At 45.0% G+C, this 18,785-nt stretch overlaps 1 protein-coding gene across 11 annotated transcripts in view; it reads left to right on the top strand.

Moving 5' to 3' along the window:
* The window catches only part of UBAP2 (ubiquitin associated protein 2), a 553,760-nt gene that overhangs the window by 484,842 nt on the left and 50,133 nt on the right, over positions 1 to 18,785 (top strand). For 7 of the 11 annotated variants that reach the window (XR_004538612.1, XM_033935342.1, XM_033935354.1 and 4 more), the window contains 2 exons: positions 7,488 to 7,587; positions 7,702 to 7,812. Coding sequence is in view for 10 of the 11 variants with exons in the window: in XM_033935342.1 (XP_033791233.1) it covers positions 7,488 to 7,587; positions 7,702 to 7,812 (211 nt within the window). In the remaining variant the exon portion in view is untranslated. The remainder of the gene's footprint in view (positions 1 to 7,487; positions 7,588 to 7,701; positions 7,813 to 18,785) is intronic. The other 4 variants (XM_033935369.1, XM_033935362.1, XM_033935339.1 and 1 more) reach the window with 1 other exon arrangement.

The raw sequence follows: 18,785 nt of genomic DNA, 5'->3' as shown, positions 1-18,785 counted from the left end.
TCTTCACTGCTACAGTGAGCCACACCGGTTCCTTGTTCTTTTTCCTCTTGGATCCCTTGTTGATACGCAGCATATATATATTTTGTGTCCTGGTAACCGTGTCTTAAAAAGGGACCAAGCTTGCTCTAGCATTTTTAAAGTGCTTATCCTCTTCGTAATCTTTTTCCCCACCATGAGTCTCATCCCTTCGTAATTCCCTTTTTGGAAGTTCAGCACCGTGCCTGTCGTTCTGGATTAATGTTTTGCCCCTGTGTCCAGGTCGAAGCGGATCATATTGTGATCACTGATTCCCAGCGTCTCCTCTACTTCTACACCTTGCGCCAGTCCTCGTAGTCCATTTAGAATTAAGTCCAGAATTGCGTTTCCTCTCATATTTTCCTTGACAAGTTGTTCCAGGAAGCAATCACCTACAGCTTCCAGGAACTTGGTCTCCGTACCGCAGCCAGAGGTGCCTAGGTTCCAGTCTATCCCCAGATAATTGAAGTCACCCATGATAACTGCGTTGCCTCCCTTGCAGTTGTGTTTAATCTCATCTGTCGTTTCTCCATCAATTTCTTCGGACTGCCCTGGGAGTCGGTAGTAGATGCCGATCTTCGTTTCAATTCCATTTGTTCCCGGAATTTTGACCCTTAGAGACTCTAACTTATTCTTCATGTTCTCTCTGGTAGACTCAATTCCCTCTTTGACGTATAGGGCAACGCCCCCACCTTTTTGAGCCACTCTGTCTCTGTGGTATAGCTTGTATTCCTGTAGCGCAGTGTCCCAGACGTTTTCCTCATTCCACCATGTTTCCGTGATGCCGATAATGTCAAGGTTATCTTTTTGTACCATAGCTTCTAATTCACCCATCTTATTCTTTAGGCTCCTTGCGTTTGTGTACATACACTTGAGTTTGCGGCCTGTTACTTTCTTGCATTTCCTTCCCTCTTGTGTCCCTTTCGATCCGTCAGGATTTCTGTCTTGCCTATGATCCGGTGAGTCTTCCCCGCTGTCTTTCTGCACGGTATCCTCTGGGTATACCGGTTCCTGAACCATCAACACTCGGTCAACTGTCGGCTTTCCCCTTCTTAGTTTAAAAACTTCTCAATTTCTCTCTTGATGTTGCCTGCAAGTAGCCTTCCTGAATAGCTTGCTCTTCCCCCAGAACATCGTCCAGTTGCACACAAAGTGGAATCCTTCTTCCTCACAACAGCGCCGCATCTACGCGTTGACTGCATGCAGCTCCGTCTGCCTCTTCTCATCAGCCCTGGGTATCAGCAGGATCTCTGAGAGCGCTACCCTCTGCGTTCTGGTCTTCAGTTTCCTTCCTAGCATCCGGAACTGATCCTTCAGTACTTCCTTGTTATAGTTCCTGTTGCTCACGTTGTTTGTCCCCACATGGATCACCACCGCCATATCTTCTTCTTCCATGCTGTCGATGATCCTGTCGATGCAGCTCACTATGTCTATTACCTTGGCTTCCGGTAGGCAGGTCACCAGCCGATCCTGTCTTCTTTCCACTATATGGCTGTCGACTTGTCTGATGATGGAGTCCCCCATGACGATTGCTGTCCTCTCTATCTTCTCTTGCTTCTCTAGCTGCAGGTCCGTGTCTCTGGTGTATGTCCATCTCGCCAGCCTTAGGTCTGTGTCCTCTGTGCACTTCCATCTTCCCTCATCTTGGCGCTGGCTTGCACCGGACTCGTCTTCTTGTGGGTTCCCTCCGCTGTTTCCAGATCTCACTGCTGTGTCACCCTTTTCTTCCTTGTGGTTGTCCTCAGATGGTCCTCACTCTCTGTAGGTTATATCTCGGCAGTTCCACTGTTGCTGGTGATTTTCCACGGCCTCCCTGTATGCCTCTTCGATGAACTTCTTTAACTCCCGAACTTCTTCCTCAATGGTTTCCTCTGTCTCGACGTTCTCTGCATTCCTGTCCTCCTCCTCCACTGCTTGAAGTGCTGCCAGTTCCAGTATTCTGCCCTCCAGGAGTCTGACTTGTTTCTTAAGGCTCTCCAGTTCCCTGCATTGAGTGCATACATAAGACTGCCTCCCAGAGGAGAGGTAGTCATATATATGGAAGACGGTGCAGAAAACTGGGTAGCTCAACTTCCTGCTTCTGTCTGCTGCCCACATGCCGGTCTGCTGTGGCTGTCCTCTGCATCTGCTGTGGCTGTCCTCTGTGGCTGCTGCGGTTGTCCTCTGTGCCAGACCTCCAGGGGAGGGAAGGGAAACAGAAGGGGAGGACAGAGATGGAAGACGGATGGTTAGCATGGAGAAAGAAGAAACAACAAATGGGCAAGAGACCCTGTCAAGCGAGTTATCGGAAGACATTTGTCGCATAGCCTGGGACCAAAATGATTTGAATAATGTCCAGACAACAAAAGGTAGAAAAAAAAATTATTTCTGTTTTGTGATTACAATGTGTCAGATTTGAAATTTGTATCCTGCCAGAGGTGGTGTTAGACCGTGAACGTGAGCTAGGATTTAACAGAGGGAGGAAAAGTCTTGTCTGTTTATTTTGTTTACACCACATTGCCAGTGGGTGGGAGAGGGCAAAGGGGGTGCAGTGGGTGAACAGGCTATAAAATAAACCCTCCAGGATGTTTGGAAAAAAAACCCAAAACACCCAATTGGGCAGGAAAATCAAATCGAATCGAAAAATCGATTCAAGAGGCTGAATTGATTCAAAAAAATTTTTTCCTGAATCAGGCAGCACTACTCAGAACTTTAGAATTTGGGTCTCTGCATAATTAGTGACTACTTACAACATGATACTGTTGCAGTTCATGCCTTTATGAAAGCTTTAATTGCTTTTATGAACCAACTTATTCCTGGAATAAAAATAGCAATGGATCTGCAGCACAATACAAAAATTTCAAAAAGTTTTGTTAATTTTTGCTGCCATTACAAAGACTTTGCAATTTCTGCTGAATTGAATTTTTTTGATACTAGATGGAAAATCGTCCTGTAATGGTATTAGGGGAATTCTAAAATGACTTGCTGTTAATGACAGCTTGCAGCTGCTTCTGGAAAATCAGATCTTGTCTTCAAATGATTTGTTTAGCTTTTATGAAGAAAATATTTTTATTTATTCAATTTTCTATACCGTTCTTCCAGGGGAGCTCAGAACGGTTTACATAAATTTATTCTGGTACTCTAGCATTATTCCCTGTTTGTCCCTGTAAAGTCTATCTAATATACTTGGGGCAATGGAGAAGCAGATGCCTGTGTACCCACAACCTCAGGATGCCAGTTTTGGTTTTTTTACTGCAAAAAAAAAAAAAAAAAAAAAATTGGCACAGCAGTAACCCACTGTCATCCTGCTGGTAGTAAAACAAGCTGAGAAATCAGTCAAGACAATTACTAGACAATTATTTTGGCTTGCCTTCTCACTACCGTTAAGGTTTAAAAAAAAAAAAAAAAGCTTGAAAGTTGATAAAGAAATAGTTGCGCACTTGCTTGTTAACAGCATATATAGCAACTGAATTTGTGGCTAATATTTTAATCCTCTGATGGCTGTGCTAGGAATCCTTTCCAGTATACCTTCATAGAAAATACAGCAGGTAGTCTCTTGGTTAGAGGGATGAAATTATTGGATGTAAACATGCTCCTTCTTTGCATCTTCTTCCATGGTAAGAACATAAGAACATAAGCAGTGCCTCCGCCGGGTCAGACCATAGGTCCATCCTGCCCAGCAGTCCGCTCTCGCGGCGGCCCAAACAGGTCACGACCTGTCTGACTCACCAGAAGGGGCCCCCTTGCCACCTTGGTTTCCCATTGAAGTCCTATCTTCCCATCGAAGTCCTAACCCTCCGGTCTTGCACATTCACGACCTGGTTGGGTTTCTATACTTATTACCTGGTTTGCTTTCTATACTTGTATTACATCCCAGCACCTCTCTCAGTATCCCACGATCCCTTTATCCCTCAGGAATCCGTCCAATCCCTGTTTGAATCCCTGTACCGTACTCTGCCTGATCACTTCCTCCGGTAGCGCATTGGTAGTGAGGATCGACATCTGGGAAGACAAAATAATCCTCGTATCTTTCTTAGATCCACTGGGGTCAAATTCTTATTCATCTCAAAGGAAGACGTTGAGAAATTAAGACCTATTCAGGAATCTAGGTTTGAGAATGGCCATACTGGAATTCGAGAAAATCACTAAATATTTTAAGTGTCAAAAAACTGCAAATCCGTCCTGGATTTTGCCAAGCCAAGTATCAGGTCTCCTGACAAAGGAAACAAAATGTAGTACGCATTGGGATCCGGGACCCTGAAATCTTCTCAAAATAAGTGTACTACATATTATAGGTTTAAAAGAACTGAGAAGCAAATGAAATTCATTGGATTTAAAATTCACATTTATTTATTTTTTTTTATAACAACACATGTTCAGTGATTAGAAGTCGCAGAAAGACTCAACATGTTCTTCTCGTCTGTATTTACAAACGAAGACACAACCAACATACCGGAACCTGAACAAATCTTCAATGGAAATCAAGCAGAAAAATTAACATCCATGGAAGTGAGCCTTGATGATGTACACAGGCAGATAGAAAAACTTAAAACTGACAAATCCCCGGGTCCGGACAGAATCCATCCCAGGGTTCTGAAGGAATTAAAGGAGGAGATAGCGGAACTACTGCAGCAAATTTGCAACCTATCCTTGAAAACGGGCATGATCCCGGAGGATTGGAAGATAGCCAATGTCACGCCCATCTTTAAAAAGGGATCAAGAGGTGACCCGGGAAACTACAGACCAGTGAGTTTGACCTCGGTTCCGGGGAAACTGACGGAAGCACTGATTAAAGAACACATCGATGAACATCTGGAAAGAAACGAACTTTTGAAATCAACCCAACATGGTTTCTGCAGGGGGAGATCGTGCCTAACGAACTTATTGCACTTCTTCGAAGGAATTAACAAACGGATGGACAGAGGAGACCCCATAGACATCATATACCTTGATTTCCAAAAAGCCTTTGACAAGGTGCCTCACGAACATCTACTCCGGAAACTGAAGAACCATGGAGTGGACGGAGACGTACATAGATGGATCAGAAACTGGTTGGCGGGTAGGAAACAGAGGATAGGGGTGAAGGGCCACTACTCGGACTGGATGGGGGTCACGAGTGGTGTTCCGCAGGGCTCAGTGCTCGGGCCGCTGCTATTTAATATATTCATAAATGATCTAGAAACAGGCACGAAGTGTGAGATAATAAAATTTGCGGACGATACAAAACTATTTAGTGGAGCTGGGACTAAAGAGGAATGCGAAGAATTGCAAAGGGACTTGAACAAATTGGGGGAATGGGCGGCGAGATGGCAGATGAAGTTCAACGTTGAGAAATGTAAAGTATTGCATGTTGGAAACAGAAACCCGAGGTACAACTATACGATGGGAGGGATATTATTGAATGAGAGCAACCAAGAAAGGGACTTGGGGGTAATGGTGGACATGACAATGAAGCCGACGGCACAGTGCGCAACAGCCGCTAAGAAAGCAAATAGAATGCTAGGCATAATCAAGAAGGGTATTACAACGAGGACAAAAGAAGTTATCCTGCCATTGTATCGGGCGATGGTGCGCCCGCATCTGGAATACTGTGTCCAATATTGGTCTCCGTACCTTAGGAAGGATATGGCGTTACTCGAGAGGGTTCAGAGGAGAGCGACACACTTGATAAAAGGGATGGAAAACCTCTCATACGCTGAGAGATTGGAGAAACTGGGTCTCTTTTCCCTGGAGAAGAGGAGACTTAGAGGGGATATGATAGAGACTTATAAGATCATGAAGGGCATAGAGAGAGTAGAGAAGGACAGATTCTTCAAACTTTCGAAAAATAAAAGAACAAGAGGACACTTGGAAAAGTTGAAAGGGGACAGATTTAAAACGAATGCTAGGAAGTTCTTCTTTACCCAACGAGTGGTGGACACCTGGAATGCGCTTCCAGAGGGAGTAATAGGGCAGAGTACAGTACAGGGGTTTAAGAAAGGATTGGACAATTTCCTGCTGGAAAAGGGGATAGAGGGATATAAATAGAGGATTACTGCACAGGTCCTGGACCTGTTGGGCCGCCGCGTGAGCGGACTGCTGGGCATGATGGACCTCAGGTCTGACCCAGCAGAGGCATTGCTTATGTTCTTATGTTCTTATGGTAGGTTCCCCTATAGGGTAATTACACAATTCTGAGCCTCTATCAAGTAGAGTTTGTTTGGATTCATTCAGTACACGGAAGAAGTTGTGTTTATTCAATAAATTTTCTGTGGTCTTTTGATATTTTTTCATTCCCGCACAGAATACTTTGGTGAGTTTTTTAGCCAAAGAATTGCTTTTTCAGATGGTTCAAGAAAGAGGGACATTGGAAGATGTACAGTTGTGATATTACTGAACTCTTAGTGGATTGCAGTTATGGGCTCCTTTTACAAAGATGCGTTAGGGCCTCAAAGCGCAGAATAGCGCATGCTAAATTGCACTAGCCGCTACCGCCTCCTATTAAGCAGGCGGTAATTTTTCAGCTAGTGCACACGCTAAAAACGCTAGCGCACCTTAGGAGCCCTAAATATAAAAATTTGCATAAAAATGTTTCATTGATCTTAATAAAGATTTATCTCAGAAAAGAAAAGTGCAGTGTGCCTAAAAGTTTACTGGGGCAATATCTGGCTGTAATCTCTTCCAGTTCCTAAAATCTGAGCCCTATTGCGCTTTCTGTTCAGGAGCTATATAGTGTCAAATATTTGGCTGTGATTTCCACGACAAGCTTTGTCATCAACTTTGTGATCCCCCAGTGATACACCAAAACATCACCAGTGATCCGAGTGGTATATTTGGATTCAACATAAACAGTTGTACTTCAAATATGACTCTTAGCTTGATTGAACAACCTAAACCCAAAGTTGACATTTTGGCTCTATCTTCCATAGAATGAAAAAAGTGGCCCCAATAACGTGGTCCCTAACTTTGGAAGACATTGCATGTCCTATTTCCACTGCAAATTTCATCAACTTCTGAGATGGTCAGGTGGGGGGCTTAGACCACTTGACATGGAATGACCCTATAGTCTTCATCTACCTTCATTTTCTATGTATGATTATTCTCATGTGGCACTATAGGTTTTGTTTTGTTTTTAATTCTTTTATTAATGTTCTTAGTTTAAAAAAAACAACTCAGACTGCAATATTCTCATAACTAGGTAATATCGGAAGTCATTTTACATGATCTGTCTATCTCACTTGAAAAATATTTAGAACATTCAGCCAACCATGAAATATATCAGGCTGTCTTGGCTGACCTGTTATATTTTATGGTAAACAAACATCAGACAGTAAGCATTCATTGTCTTCAGTAAATTTCACAACTACAGTAGAAAGTAAATAAGGTCTTTCTTTACTGGTATTTTTAACAAATCAGTGAGTGTATTTGAACATCTATTTAAAAAAAATATAGCCAAGTATGCTTGTTGAAAGCTTCTCATTGTTGATACTCATCTTTTCAACATTGATCCTCAGGTACCTCCAGCATCAGCCAAACAGCATGGGGTGACCTTGAACACAGCTTCCACTCCCTTTCAACAGGCGAGTAGTTATGGCCAACATGGTTATGGAGCAGGTAAGATTATTGGTATAGTACTTGCTATATACGCTTTTCCTTGATTTAATCTGCCTTTTCTGTTGAGCTGTGCTAAATTTGGTGGGGTTTTTTCTATGTTTCTTGATGTGCCAGCAGGTTACGACGACTTAACACAGGGAACTGCAGCTGGAGATTACAGCAAAGGAGGCTACAATGGGTCATCTCAAGCACAAAACAAATCTGCTGGTACTGGACCTGGGAAAGGTAGTGAAGATGAGATTTGGTTTGGCTAAACACTGATGGATTTTAGCTGTAACACTTACAAAAAGGAAATGCAAAAATTCTACTGTGGGGCAAGACAATTTAAGAGTGAAGACAAAGGCATGACATTTAAAATGGTGCTTTGGTTGTTAACATGCTATAATTCCAAAATGGCAAAAAGGAAAAAAATCCAAGTACCAGAAAAGCCATTTTGAAAATGAATTTGTTCAGTCATGTTTGGAAAATATTTTTAATGTTGCATACCTTGTGTTTTCACTTTTTAAAACTATTGAAAACCTTCATTGTACCTTTTGTGTACTCTTTTTAATAAGGCATGAAAGTTAAGTCACTGATCACTTAGTGAACCACACTAATAGGCTGTTTATCCCAGGACAAGCAGGCAGCATATTCTCATATGTGAGTGATGTCATCCTCAGAGCCTAGTATGGACAAAGTAAAAGTGTACTGTCACTTTAAGCTTTAGAAGCTTTAAGACTGCCCGTACTGCGCATGCGCGAGTGCCTTCCTACTTGACGCCACTCATGAGGTCATCAGTTTTTCGTTTTCCACAGAGTGAAGAACATGTATCTAAATTTTGTCTCGTTGAGTTTGCCTTCCTGCTTTGTATTTTTCCTTAATTTCATTCTTTCTTTCTTGTTGTTTTTCTTTTCAATCCTTTACAGTTTCAAGTAAATTTCTTTATTTTCCATTTTGGGGCATCTAGGCGTTTTTGTAGGGATATTAGTTGAGAGTTCCCTATATTGGGTTTTTTCTGAATAGTGTGAATTTCTGTATTGTTTACCAGCATTGAGCCTCAATACCAACGCTATGTTTACCCTAGTACTATTGCTGCTCCTGTATTTTCAACAATCGGTACCTGTACTTCCATTGTCTACCTCGGTACCGGTCTTACCTCAGCAAAATACAATCTTGTCCTGGAAAGGTGGAATTCAAGTCCCAATTCCCTTTGTATTAGTCTTTGCTGATTAAATCCAGTTGGAAGCCTCCAGCTCCAGAATCTGTCACTACACCACCAGGACTTGATGGCCAGACTATGGTTAAGTTTGGATGCTGTCTTTGCCAGACCTATATGTTAGCTAACAGGGTTCTCCATTTCAACTTCTCTGTCATTTTCTCTCAAACAGCTTGTACAAAATTTGGCTGGTTTCAAACAGTATATTCCATTTCTTTGCCTGCCAGAATTTCCAGATTTCAGTTGACCACGAAGAATCCACTATGGCTCTAAACGTTTTCATAGTTGAACAATCCTGTACATCAGAAATATTCCTTTATTATCCCAGGACAAGCAGGCAGCATATTCTTGACTGATGGGTGACGGCACCGACGGAGCCCCGGTACGGACAATTTTAGAGTGATTGCACTCTAAGAACTTGGAAAGTTCTAGAAGGCCGCACCGCGCACGCGCGTGCCTTCCCGCCCGACGGAGGCGCGCGGTCCCCAGTTTCTTAGCTAAGAAGACGCACTTTCAACGGCTGTTGAAAACTTTTTTCTCATTCGCCTTCCCGCTCGCGTAAACCTTTTCGGAATTTGTATTCCCCTTTTTTCTTTTCTTTTTTTTTCCTCTCTTTTTCGGGTTTGCCCCGGCGGGGCCTGCTGCCACCATCGAGGCCTCGGCCTTCGATTTGGCAGAAGCCGTTTTCACGTTCATGCCCCCCCCAACCTGGTTTTAAGAAGTGCCAGCGGTGCGCAAGGCCCATTTCCCTCACTGACCCGCACAACTGGTGCTTACAGTGCCTGGGTCCTGACCATCGGGCGTCCACCTGCACCCGCTGTGCCACTCTAAAAAAGAGAACGTTAAAAAACCGCCAGATCCAACAGCAACTTTTATTTGGTACTGAGATGTCGGATTCGGCGGCACCGGTCCCGACTTCGGCCCCGACACAGTCGGCACCTACCTCATCGACGCCGCGCGACACCGTGCTGGCGTCGCATCCCTCAGGTAAGCCGGCTAAGAAGCCTTCCCCGCTGGAGCGTCCTCCGGTCTCAGTGGCAGCGAGCCCAATCCTGCCGACCTCGAGGCGCCCGCGGAAGCGCTCCGCTCCGATTGAGGTTAGCCCTTCGACCTCGGGTTCCTCTTCGGAGTGTAGAGCGGCACCAAAGGTACCGCAGAAGAAAAAAGCGGTACCGGTGCCTTCGCTGGACTAGCAAATTGCCGCCGTCCTGCAAGTACAGCTCAAAGAGCAATTGCAGCAGCTCCTGCCTGCTCTTCTGACACCGAGCCTTCCAGTCCCGGTCCGGTCTGAGCTACCAGTACCGGCAGTGGAACAGCCTCTTTTATCGGCATCCACTTTGTCGGTACCGGTACAAACAGCTTCCTCGGTATCCATGCCAGTTTTAGCTCCGGAACCGAGGTCTTTACACCAGGCGGTGCAAACTTCGGCACCGGCACGCCCGATGACATCTCCCGGTACCGTTTCTCAGAGGTCTGGTAAGTCGACTCACAAAACTCGACACCTAGAACCCTCCACACCGGAGTCACGGGACCATAGCTTTCAAGTGAGGGACCCTGATCTGTGGGGTGATTCAGAGGAGCCTTTCCTCTCTGAGGGAGAGTGTTCGTCAGGGGACGAGGATCCTTCTGGTTTAGATCCATCCTCCAAACCTGATGCAACTTCTTTCACTCTTTTCTCAAAGAGATGTGCGACTCTCTCTCTATTCCCTTGGAGGCTGAATCCAAAAAATCCAAGGCATTTCTCGATGCACTGGACTTTGACCAGCCTCCAAGGGAATTCTTAAAATTGCCTCTCCATGATATTTTGCGAGAGACTTTCTATAAAAATCTAGAGACACCTTTGACCATTCCAGGAGCTCCTCGCAAACTGGACTCCTTATATAAGGTCATATCTATTCCGGGCTTTGACAAACCGCAACTCCCCCATGAGTCTTTACTGGTAGAATCTACTTTAAAGAAATCCACGGGGGCTAGTGTGAACGCCTCTGTCCCTCCTGGCAGAGAAGGTAAGGCCATGGATAAGTTTGGCAAACGGTTGTATCAGAATGCGATGCTAGCTAATAGATCTGGGAACTATGCTTTCCATTTTTCGTTCTACCTTAAGCATCTCATTCAAACTTTGTCAACTTTTAAGAAATACCTCCCTGACCGTAAAAGATCTGCCTTTCGCCAAACTTCTTCATCGCTCTTACAACTTTGTAAGTTCATGGTCAGATCAATCTATGATACCTTTGAGCTGACCTCTAGGGCCACGGCTATGTCAGTGGCTATGCGGCGACTGGCCTGGCTTAGAGTTTCAGAACTCGATGTCAATCACCAAGATCGCCTGGCCAATGCACCTTGCTTGGGGGATGAGCTGTTTGGAGAATCCATGGACTCCACTACCCAAAAGCTCTCAGCTCATGAGACTCGGTGGGACACTCTCCTTAAAACAAAAAAGAAAACCCCACCTACCAGGCCTTTTCGCCAACAGTCGGCCTACCAGCGTAGATTTGTGGCTCGTCCTTTACCACAGGCCCCGCAGCAACCCAGGCGTCAGAGGCAGCAACAGAGGCAAGCTGCTAGACCAGCACAGCAGCAACAACAGGTGAAGCCTCCCCCTTCACAGAAATCCACTCAACCCTTTTGACTTGGTTCTCCAGGACATAGCCAGTCTCCATCCTGCCGCCCACCTTCCGCAGCCCATAGGAGGACGCCTTACTCTTTTCATAAGCCGTTGAGAAACCATCACCTCGGATCAGTGGGTCCTCAACATCATCCGCCACAGCTACTCTCTCAACTTTCAGACACTTCCTGCCCAAAGTCTGCCAAGAGAGTCTGCTTTGAACACTCCTCAGGTTTCACTCCTTCTTCAGGAGGTTCAATCCCTCCTCCTTCTGAACGCCATAGAGGAAGTTCCTCCAGATCAAAAGGGGCAGGGATTCTACTCCCGTTATTTTCTAGTTCCCAAAAAAACAGGAGATCTCAGACCCATCCTAGATCTTCGCGATCTCAACAAATGCTTGGTCAAAGAGAAATTCAGAATGCTCTCTTTAGCCACTCTTTACCCTCTTCTCAATCAAGACGACTGGCTATGTTCCCTCGATCTCAAAGAAGCATACACTCACATACCGATCAATCTGGCCTCCAGACAGTACCTACGCTTCATGATCAATCGTTGTCATTACCAGTACAAGGTGCTACCCTTCGGTCTTGCCTCCTCTCCAAGAGTGTTTACCAAATGTCTGATTGTGGTGGCTGCTTTTCTACGTTCCCACCACCTTCAGGTGTTTCCTTACCTGGACGATTGGTTGATAAAAGCCAATTCATCTCAGACAGTACTCCAGGCCACCAACCAGACCATTCTATTTCTACGTTTGCTGGGGTTCGAGATCAATCTACCCAAATCTCATCTCATCCCCACTCAGAGACTTCAATTCATTGGAGCAATCTTGGACACAGTCCTCATGAGAGCGTTCCTGCCGTCCAACCGTCTTCAAACGCTTCAATCTCTATGTCAGCAGGTGCTTCCACAACGTTCCATCTCTGCCAAGCAAATGATGATACTCTTGGGTCACATGGCCTCCACAGTTCATGTCACACCACTTGCACGTCTTCACCTGCGCACTCCTCAATGGATCCTAGCTACCCAGTGGTCCCAAGCGATGGATCCTTGCTCACGTCACATATCTGTAACATCATCTCTTCGTCAGTCTCTACAATGGTGGTTGATATCCTCAAATCTCTCCAGAGGTCTTCTGTTCCATCTACCTCCTCATCAACTTGTCATCACCACCGACGCCTCCCCTTATGCCTGGGGAGCTCATTTGAACGAGTTCCAAACTCAAGGACTTTGGACAGCTCAGGAAATGAAGCATCACATCAATTTCCTGGAACTCAGAGCAATGTTTTATGCCCTCAAGGCTTTCCAGCAACTTCTCTTTCCTCAAGTCCTCCTGCTGTGCACAGACAATCAAGTTGCGATGTACTATATCAACAAGCAGGGTGGGACAGGCTCTCGCCTCTTGTGCCAAGAAGCCCAGAAGATTTGGGCTTGGGCCACAGATCACCATCTATTCCTGAAAGCTATCTACATTCAGGGAGAACAGAATTCCTTGGCGGACAAGCTCAGCAGAATTCTCCAGCCTGACGAGTGGACACTCAATCCTTTAACTCTGCAGTCCATCTTCGCTCAGTGGGGCACTCCTCAGATAGACCTCTTTGCAGCTCCTCACAATCACCAGCTGCCCCTATTCTGCTCCAGACTCTACTCTCCTCACCGTCTGGCAGCGGATGCATTTCTCCTCGATTGGTCCAATCTGTTCCTGTACGCTTTCCCTCCTCTGCCTCTCATGTTAAGAACCTTGTTCAAGCTCAAGATGGAATGAGCCACCATGATTCTGATTGCTCCACGGTGGCCCAGGCAACATTGGTTCTCCCTTCTACTTCAACTCAGTTCCAGGGAACCCTTTCTTCTTCCACTGTTTCCTTCTCTGCTTACACAACATCAGGAGACCCTTCTACATCCCAACCTCCAGTCTCTGCACCTGACAGCTTGGTATCTCTCGGGCTGACTTCGACTGATACTCTTTTGTCTCAGCCCTGCAATGTTACCTTCAGAAGTGGGCTCGATTTTCTTCCTGGTGTCTTCTTCATCATTTTGATCCCACTTCCCTTGCAGTGGAGACGTTGTTGGATTATCTTCTTTCTTTGTCTGACTCTGGCCTCAAGTCTACTTCCATCAGAGTCCACCTCAGTGCTATTGCTGCTTTTCATGAGCCAGTCCATGGAAAACTCCTCTCAGCTCATCCCTTGGTGTCCAGATTCATGCGGGGTCTTTTCAATGTGAAACCACCTCTTAAAGCCCCTCCTGTTATCTGGGATCTCAATGTAGTTCTTTCCGCCTTAATGAAGCCTCCATTTGAACCTTTGGCTACCGCTTCTTTCAAGTTTCTCACTTGGAAGGTACTTTTCCTTGTTGCTCTTACCTCTGCCAGGAGGGTCAGTGAGCTACATGCACTAGTTGCGGATCCACCTTTTACAGTCTTCCATCATGACAAGGTGGTTCTGCGTACACATCCAAAGTTTCTCCCTAAGGTTGTCTCTGAATTCCATCTCAACCAATCTATTGTTCTGCCTGTCTTCTTTCCGAAACCTCACTCGCATTCTGGAGAACAGGCTCTGCATACTTTGGACTGTAAGCGGGCTCTAGCTTACTATTTAGAGCGTACTAAGCCCCACAGATCATCTCCCCAACTCTTTCTGTCCTTTGATCCGAATAAATTAGGACGTCCTGTTACTAAACGCACGCTGCAAGCCAATTTGACAACGTACATTTCATTTTGTTATGCTCAGTCCGGACTGACACTGGAAGGTTCTGTCACGGCCCATATAGTTCGAGCTATGGCAGCATCTGTAGCTTTCCTCCGTTCCACTCCTATTGAGGAAATCTGCAAGACTGCTACTTGGTCCTCAGTTCATACTTTTACATCTCATTATTGTCTGGATGCTTTCTCCAGACAGGATGGACACTTCGGCCAATCTGTTTTGCAAAATTTGTTTTCTTAATGGCCAACCTTCCCTCCATCCCTCTTTTTGTTAGCTTGGAGGTCACCCATCAGTCAAGAATATGCTGCCTGCTTGTCCTGGGATAAAGCACAGTTACTTACCGTAACAGGTGTTATCCAGGGACAGCAGGCAGATATTCTTGCATCCCACCCACCTCCCCGGGTTGGCTTCTTAGCTGGCTTATCCTAACTGGGGACCGCGCGCCTCCGTCGGGCGGGAAGGCACTCGCGCGGTGCGGCCTGCTAGAACTTTCCAAGTTCTTAGAGTGCAATCACTCTAAAATTGTCCGTACCGAGGCTCCGTCGGTGCCGTCACCCATCAGTCAAGAATATCTGCCTGCTGTACTGGATAACACCTGTTACGGTAAGTAACTGTGCTTTAGTGTAGACTAGAGCATCCTGTATGTCAGAGGTGTTCCTTCATTGGTGTAGAGTAGATGTCTGCACGGGAAAGGGGATCGCGGGAATCCCGTGGGAATCTCCCTCTAACCCAACGGGACTCCCACGGGGATGGAAGGCTTTGGAAGCAGGGTTCATCCATATAATATAATAGACACGTCAGCCTTAGTAAAAGAGGGGGTTTATAAGTTAATTACCTGAACAGAAAAGAAAAAAGGGTTCCACCAAAGAGATTCCACAAGGAAAACAGCAGCAAACACAAAAGAAACTGGAATTGGTGATCCTTTCAGAAGTAATTGCTGCTTTTTATGGGGACGGGCGGGGATGGAGATAATTCCTTGCGGGGATGGGTGGGGACAGAGAGGATCCTGACAGGGACGGGTGGGGATGGAGAGGATCCTGGCGGGGACGGGTGGGATTTCTGTCCCTGCACAACTCTCTAGTGTAGAGCTTAACTATTCATGGAATTCCTTACACTTCTATTAGAATACTTTGATCCAATGACCAACACCTGCTGACTATTCCTTCACTTAAAACCATCAATACGCATAGACAATACATCTTTTGGTTATGGCTCCTCAACTGTGGAATTCCTTACCAATTTATTTAAGGGGAAAACAAAATATTGATAGATTTAAGAGCAAGTTAAAATGCTTTCTTTTTAAAGATGCTTTTGACTGCTAGACAGCGCAAATTAGGATCGCACAAATCAGTTTAGACACCTAATCCCTTCAACCCTGCTGAAGACTTGATTTCTTTAAAACCCTTCCTTTTGTAGTTTCCCTTGATTGTTTCTTTTGCTTTCAATTATTGTATTTCCATCCCTACATTCCTTATTGGTTCTATCTGTCTGGTAAGACATGTTTTTGGTATATGAATTTTTGTTTCCCTGTACGTTGTTATAAATTGTTTTAGAATTGTTCATCACCTTGAATGTATGAGGGGACGGATTCAGAACCAATGCTAGGAAGTTCTTCACCCAAAGGGTGGTGAACACCTGGAATGCGCTTCCAGAGAGTGTGATAGGACAGAGTACGGTATTGGGGGTTCAAGAAAGGATTAGATAATTTCCTGAAGGAAAAGGGGATAGAAGGGTATAGGTAGAGGATTACTATACAGGTCCTGGACTTGTTGGGCCGCCACATGAGCAGACTGCTGGGCATGATGGACCTCTGGTCTGACCCAGCAGAGGCACTGCTTATGTTCTTATGTAAATCCTCTATGTTTATCCTACGCTTTTTTTAATTCCATCATCGTTTTCTTCTCCACCACTTCCCTCGGGAGGGCATTCAAGGCATCTATCATCCTCTGTGTGAAAAATAATTTCCTAATATTGCTCCTGAGTCTTCCTCCCCGCAACCTCAAATTATGCCCTCTAGCTTTACCTTTTTCTCTTCTCTGAAAAAGATTTGGTTCTATATTAATACCTTTCAAGTATTTAAACGTCTGTATCATATCTCCCCTGTCCCTCCACTCCTCCAGAGTATACATATGTAGGTCTTACCATTTCCGTCGCCTTCCTCTAGACCACTTCAAGTCTTTTTATATCTTTCACCAGATACAGCCTTCAAAACTGAATACAATACTCTCAAGAGTGGCCTCACCAATGACCTATACAGGGGCATCAACACCTCCCTTCTTCTGCTGGTTATTTCTCTTTCTATACAGCCTAGCATCCTTCTAGCTACAGCCACTGCCTTATCACACTGTTTAGATGTCTTTAGATCCTCAGACACAATCACCCCAAGGTCCTTCTCTCCGTCAGTGCTTATCAGCCTCTCACCTCCCAGTACAAATGGTTGCCTTGGATTTCTACCCCCCAAATGCATCATTCTGCACTTCTTTGCATTGAAATTTAGTTACCAGATGTTAGACCATTCTAATTTTTGCAAATCCTTTTTCACGTTTTCCACTCCCTCCGGGGTGTCCACTGTTACAAATCTTGGTATCATCTGTAAAAAGGCTAACTTTACCTTCTAACCCTTCAGCAGTGTCACTCACAAACATATTAAACAGAATCAGTCCCAGCACCAATCCCTGGGGCACTTCACTAGTCAACTTTCCCTCTGAGCGAATTCCATTAACTATCACTCTCTGGCGTTGTCCATCAACTAGCTTCTAATCCAGTTCACGACTTTGGACCCTACTTCAGTCCAGGGTGTGTAAGAGCCTTCTATGAGGAACCTTATGAAAAGCTCTACTGAAATCTAAGTAAATTACATGTAGTGCACATCCTTGATCCAATTCTCTGGTCACCTAGTCAGAAGAATTCAATCAGATTCATTTGACACGATTTACCTTTAGTAAATCCATGTTTTCTCGGATCTTGTAATCCATTAGATCTAAGAATTTCACTATCCTTTCCTTCATCAGCGTTTCCATTATTTTTCCAATAACCAAAGTGAGGCTTACCGGTCTGTAATTTCCCGCTTCATCTCTGCAACCACTTTTGTGAAGAGGGACCACATCTGCTCTTTTCCAGTCCCACGGAACCTCTCCCGTCTCTAAAGATTTATTAAACAAATCTTTAAGAGGACCCGCCAGAACCTCTTGTAGCTCCCTCAATATCCTGGGATGGATCCCGTCCGGTCCCTTAGCTTTGTCCACCTTAGGTTTTTCAAGTTGTTCATAAACACTTTCTTCCATGAACAGTGCAGTATCATCTCCATTCTCAGGTGTAACTTTGCTATCCAGTCATAGTCATTCTCCATGTTTTTCTTCTTTGAATACATAAGAACATAAGAATTGCCACTGCTGGGTCAGACCAGTGGTCCGTCGTGCTTTGTCTTCATCACTCTCCACATAGTGGTTCATATTTTCTTTCAGTCTCGTAATTCCAATTTTTGTCTTTCTCCTTTCACTAATATACCTAAAAAAAAATTTGTCTCCCTTTTTTATATTTATAGCCATTTGCTCTTCCACTTGCGCTTTCGCCAGACGTATTTCTCTCTTGACTTATTTCAGTTTCATCTGATATTCCTTTCTGTCCATAGTCTGATATTAAGATAGACATGTTTAGGTGAGGAGTGGCCTAGTGGTAGAGCTACTGCCTCAGCACCCTGAGGTTGTGAAATCAAATTCCAGTGCTGCTTCTTGTGACCCTGGGTAAGTCACTTAATTCTCCATTGCCCCAGGTGCAAAAGAAGTGCCTGTATATATGTAAACCGCTTTGAATGTGTAACTAGAGAGTGACACGGTAGCTTTTACCCATGGATAGCCATGGGTAACCCGCCGACTGACTGATTGTAGATGGGACTGCACAGTCAATGTGTCTCAGTCTCCACCTGCTGGCAGAGGAACGTAAACCATCCATTCTGTGCCAGTCTGGAGGAACTAAAAGAAAGAAAATTAGCAGGTAAGAACCTAATTTCTCCTTTAACAAGCTCATAATTGGGGGAAAAAATAAGCACCTATCTTCTTAGTCGAAGTTCTACAAAAGATAGGTGCCTATTGCATGGTGCCTAGTGACACCTAACACCAAAGTAGGCGTGTCTAGGGGTGGAGAAAGACTTTGGCACCGCTAGGACTTAGATGCCTATAATCCAAGTTTATTTATAATTTGATATACCGGCCATCGACAAGTATCTGGTCGGTTTACAATACTAAAATTTTAGTTATAAAATAAGATAGGGCAAAGTGTTGACAGGACAAGGACGGAGACAGACATAGAGAAAATAGACAGGGGCAGATTTTTCAAATTAAGGGGCGCCACAAGCAGTGTTCCCGCTAAGCTGCGTTGGCCTGCGCTCGCGCACAAAATATTACATCGCAGCGCAAAGTTTCTCTTCACAGCGCACACACGCGTCGGTAAGGTAAGGGGACGCATTGGGGGGATTGCACTTCCCCACAATTGCCATGCTTCGGTTCCTCTTCTTCCTTCCTTCCTCCCCCCCCCCCCCCCCCCCGCGGGACCCTGCGGCACCATCAACTCTTACTCCCTCTAATGTCGGCCCTGCAGCTCCAGACTTCCTCGCACCTTCTCCCCTCCCCCTTTGGATCGCTATTATTTTAAATGTTATAGCCGCGGAGCTGTATCCATCAGTGGAGATGTCTAACCT

This window comes from Geotrypetes seraphini, chromosome 1 (assembly GCF_902459505.1).
Source record: "Geotrypetes seraphini chromosome 1, aGeoSer1.1, whole genome shotgun sequence".
Taxonomy (NCBI): Eukaryota; Metazoa; Chordata; class Amphibia; order Gymnophiona; family Dermophiidae; genus Geotrypetes; species Geotrypetes seraphini.
This window is presented reverse-complemented; position numbering and strand designations above follow the sequence as displayed.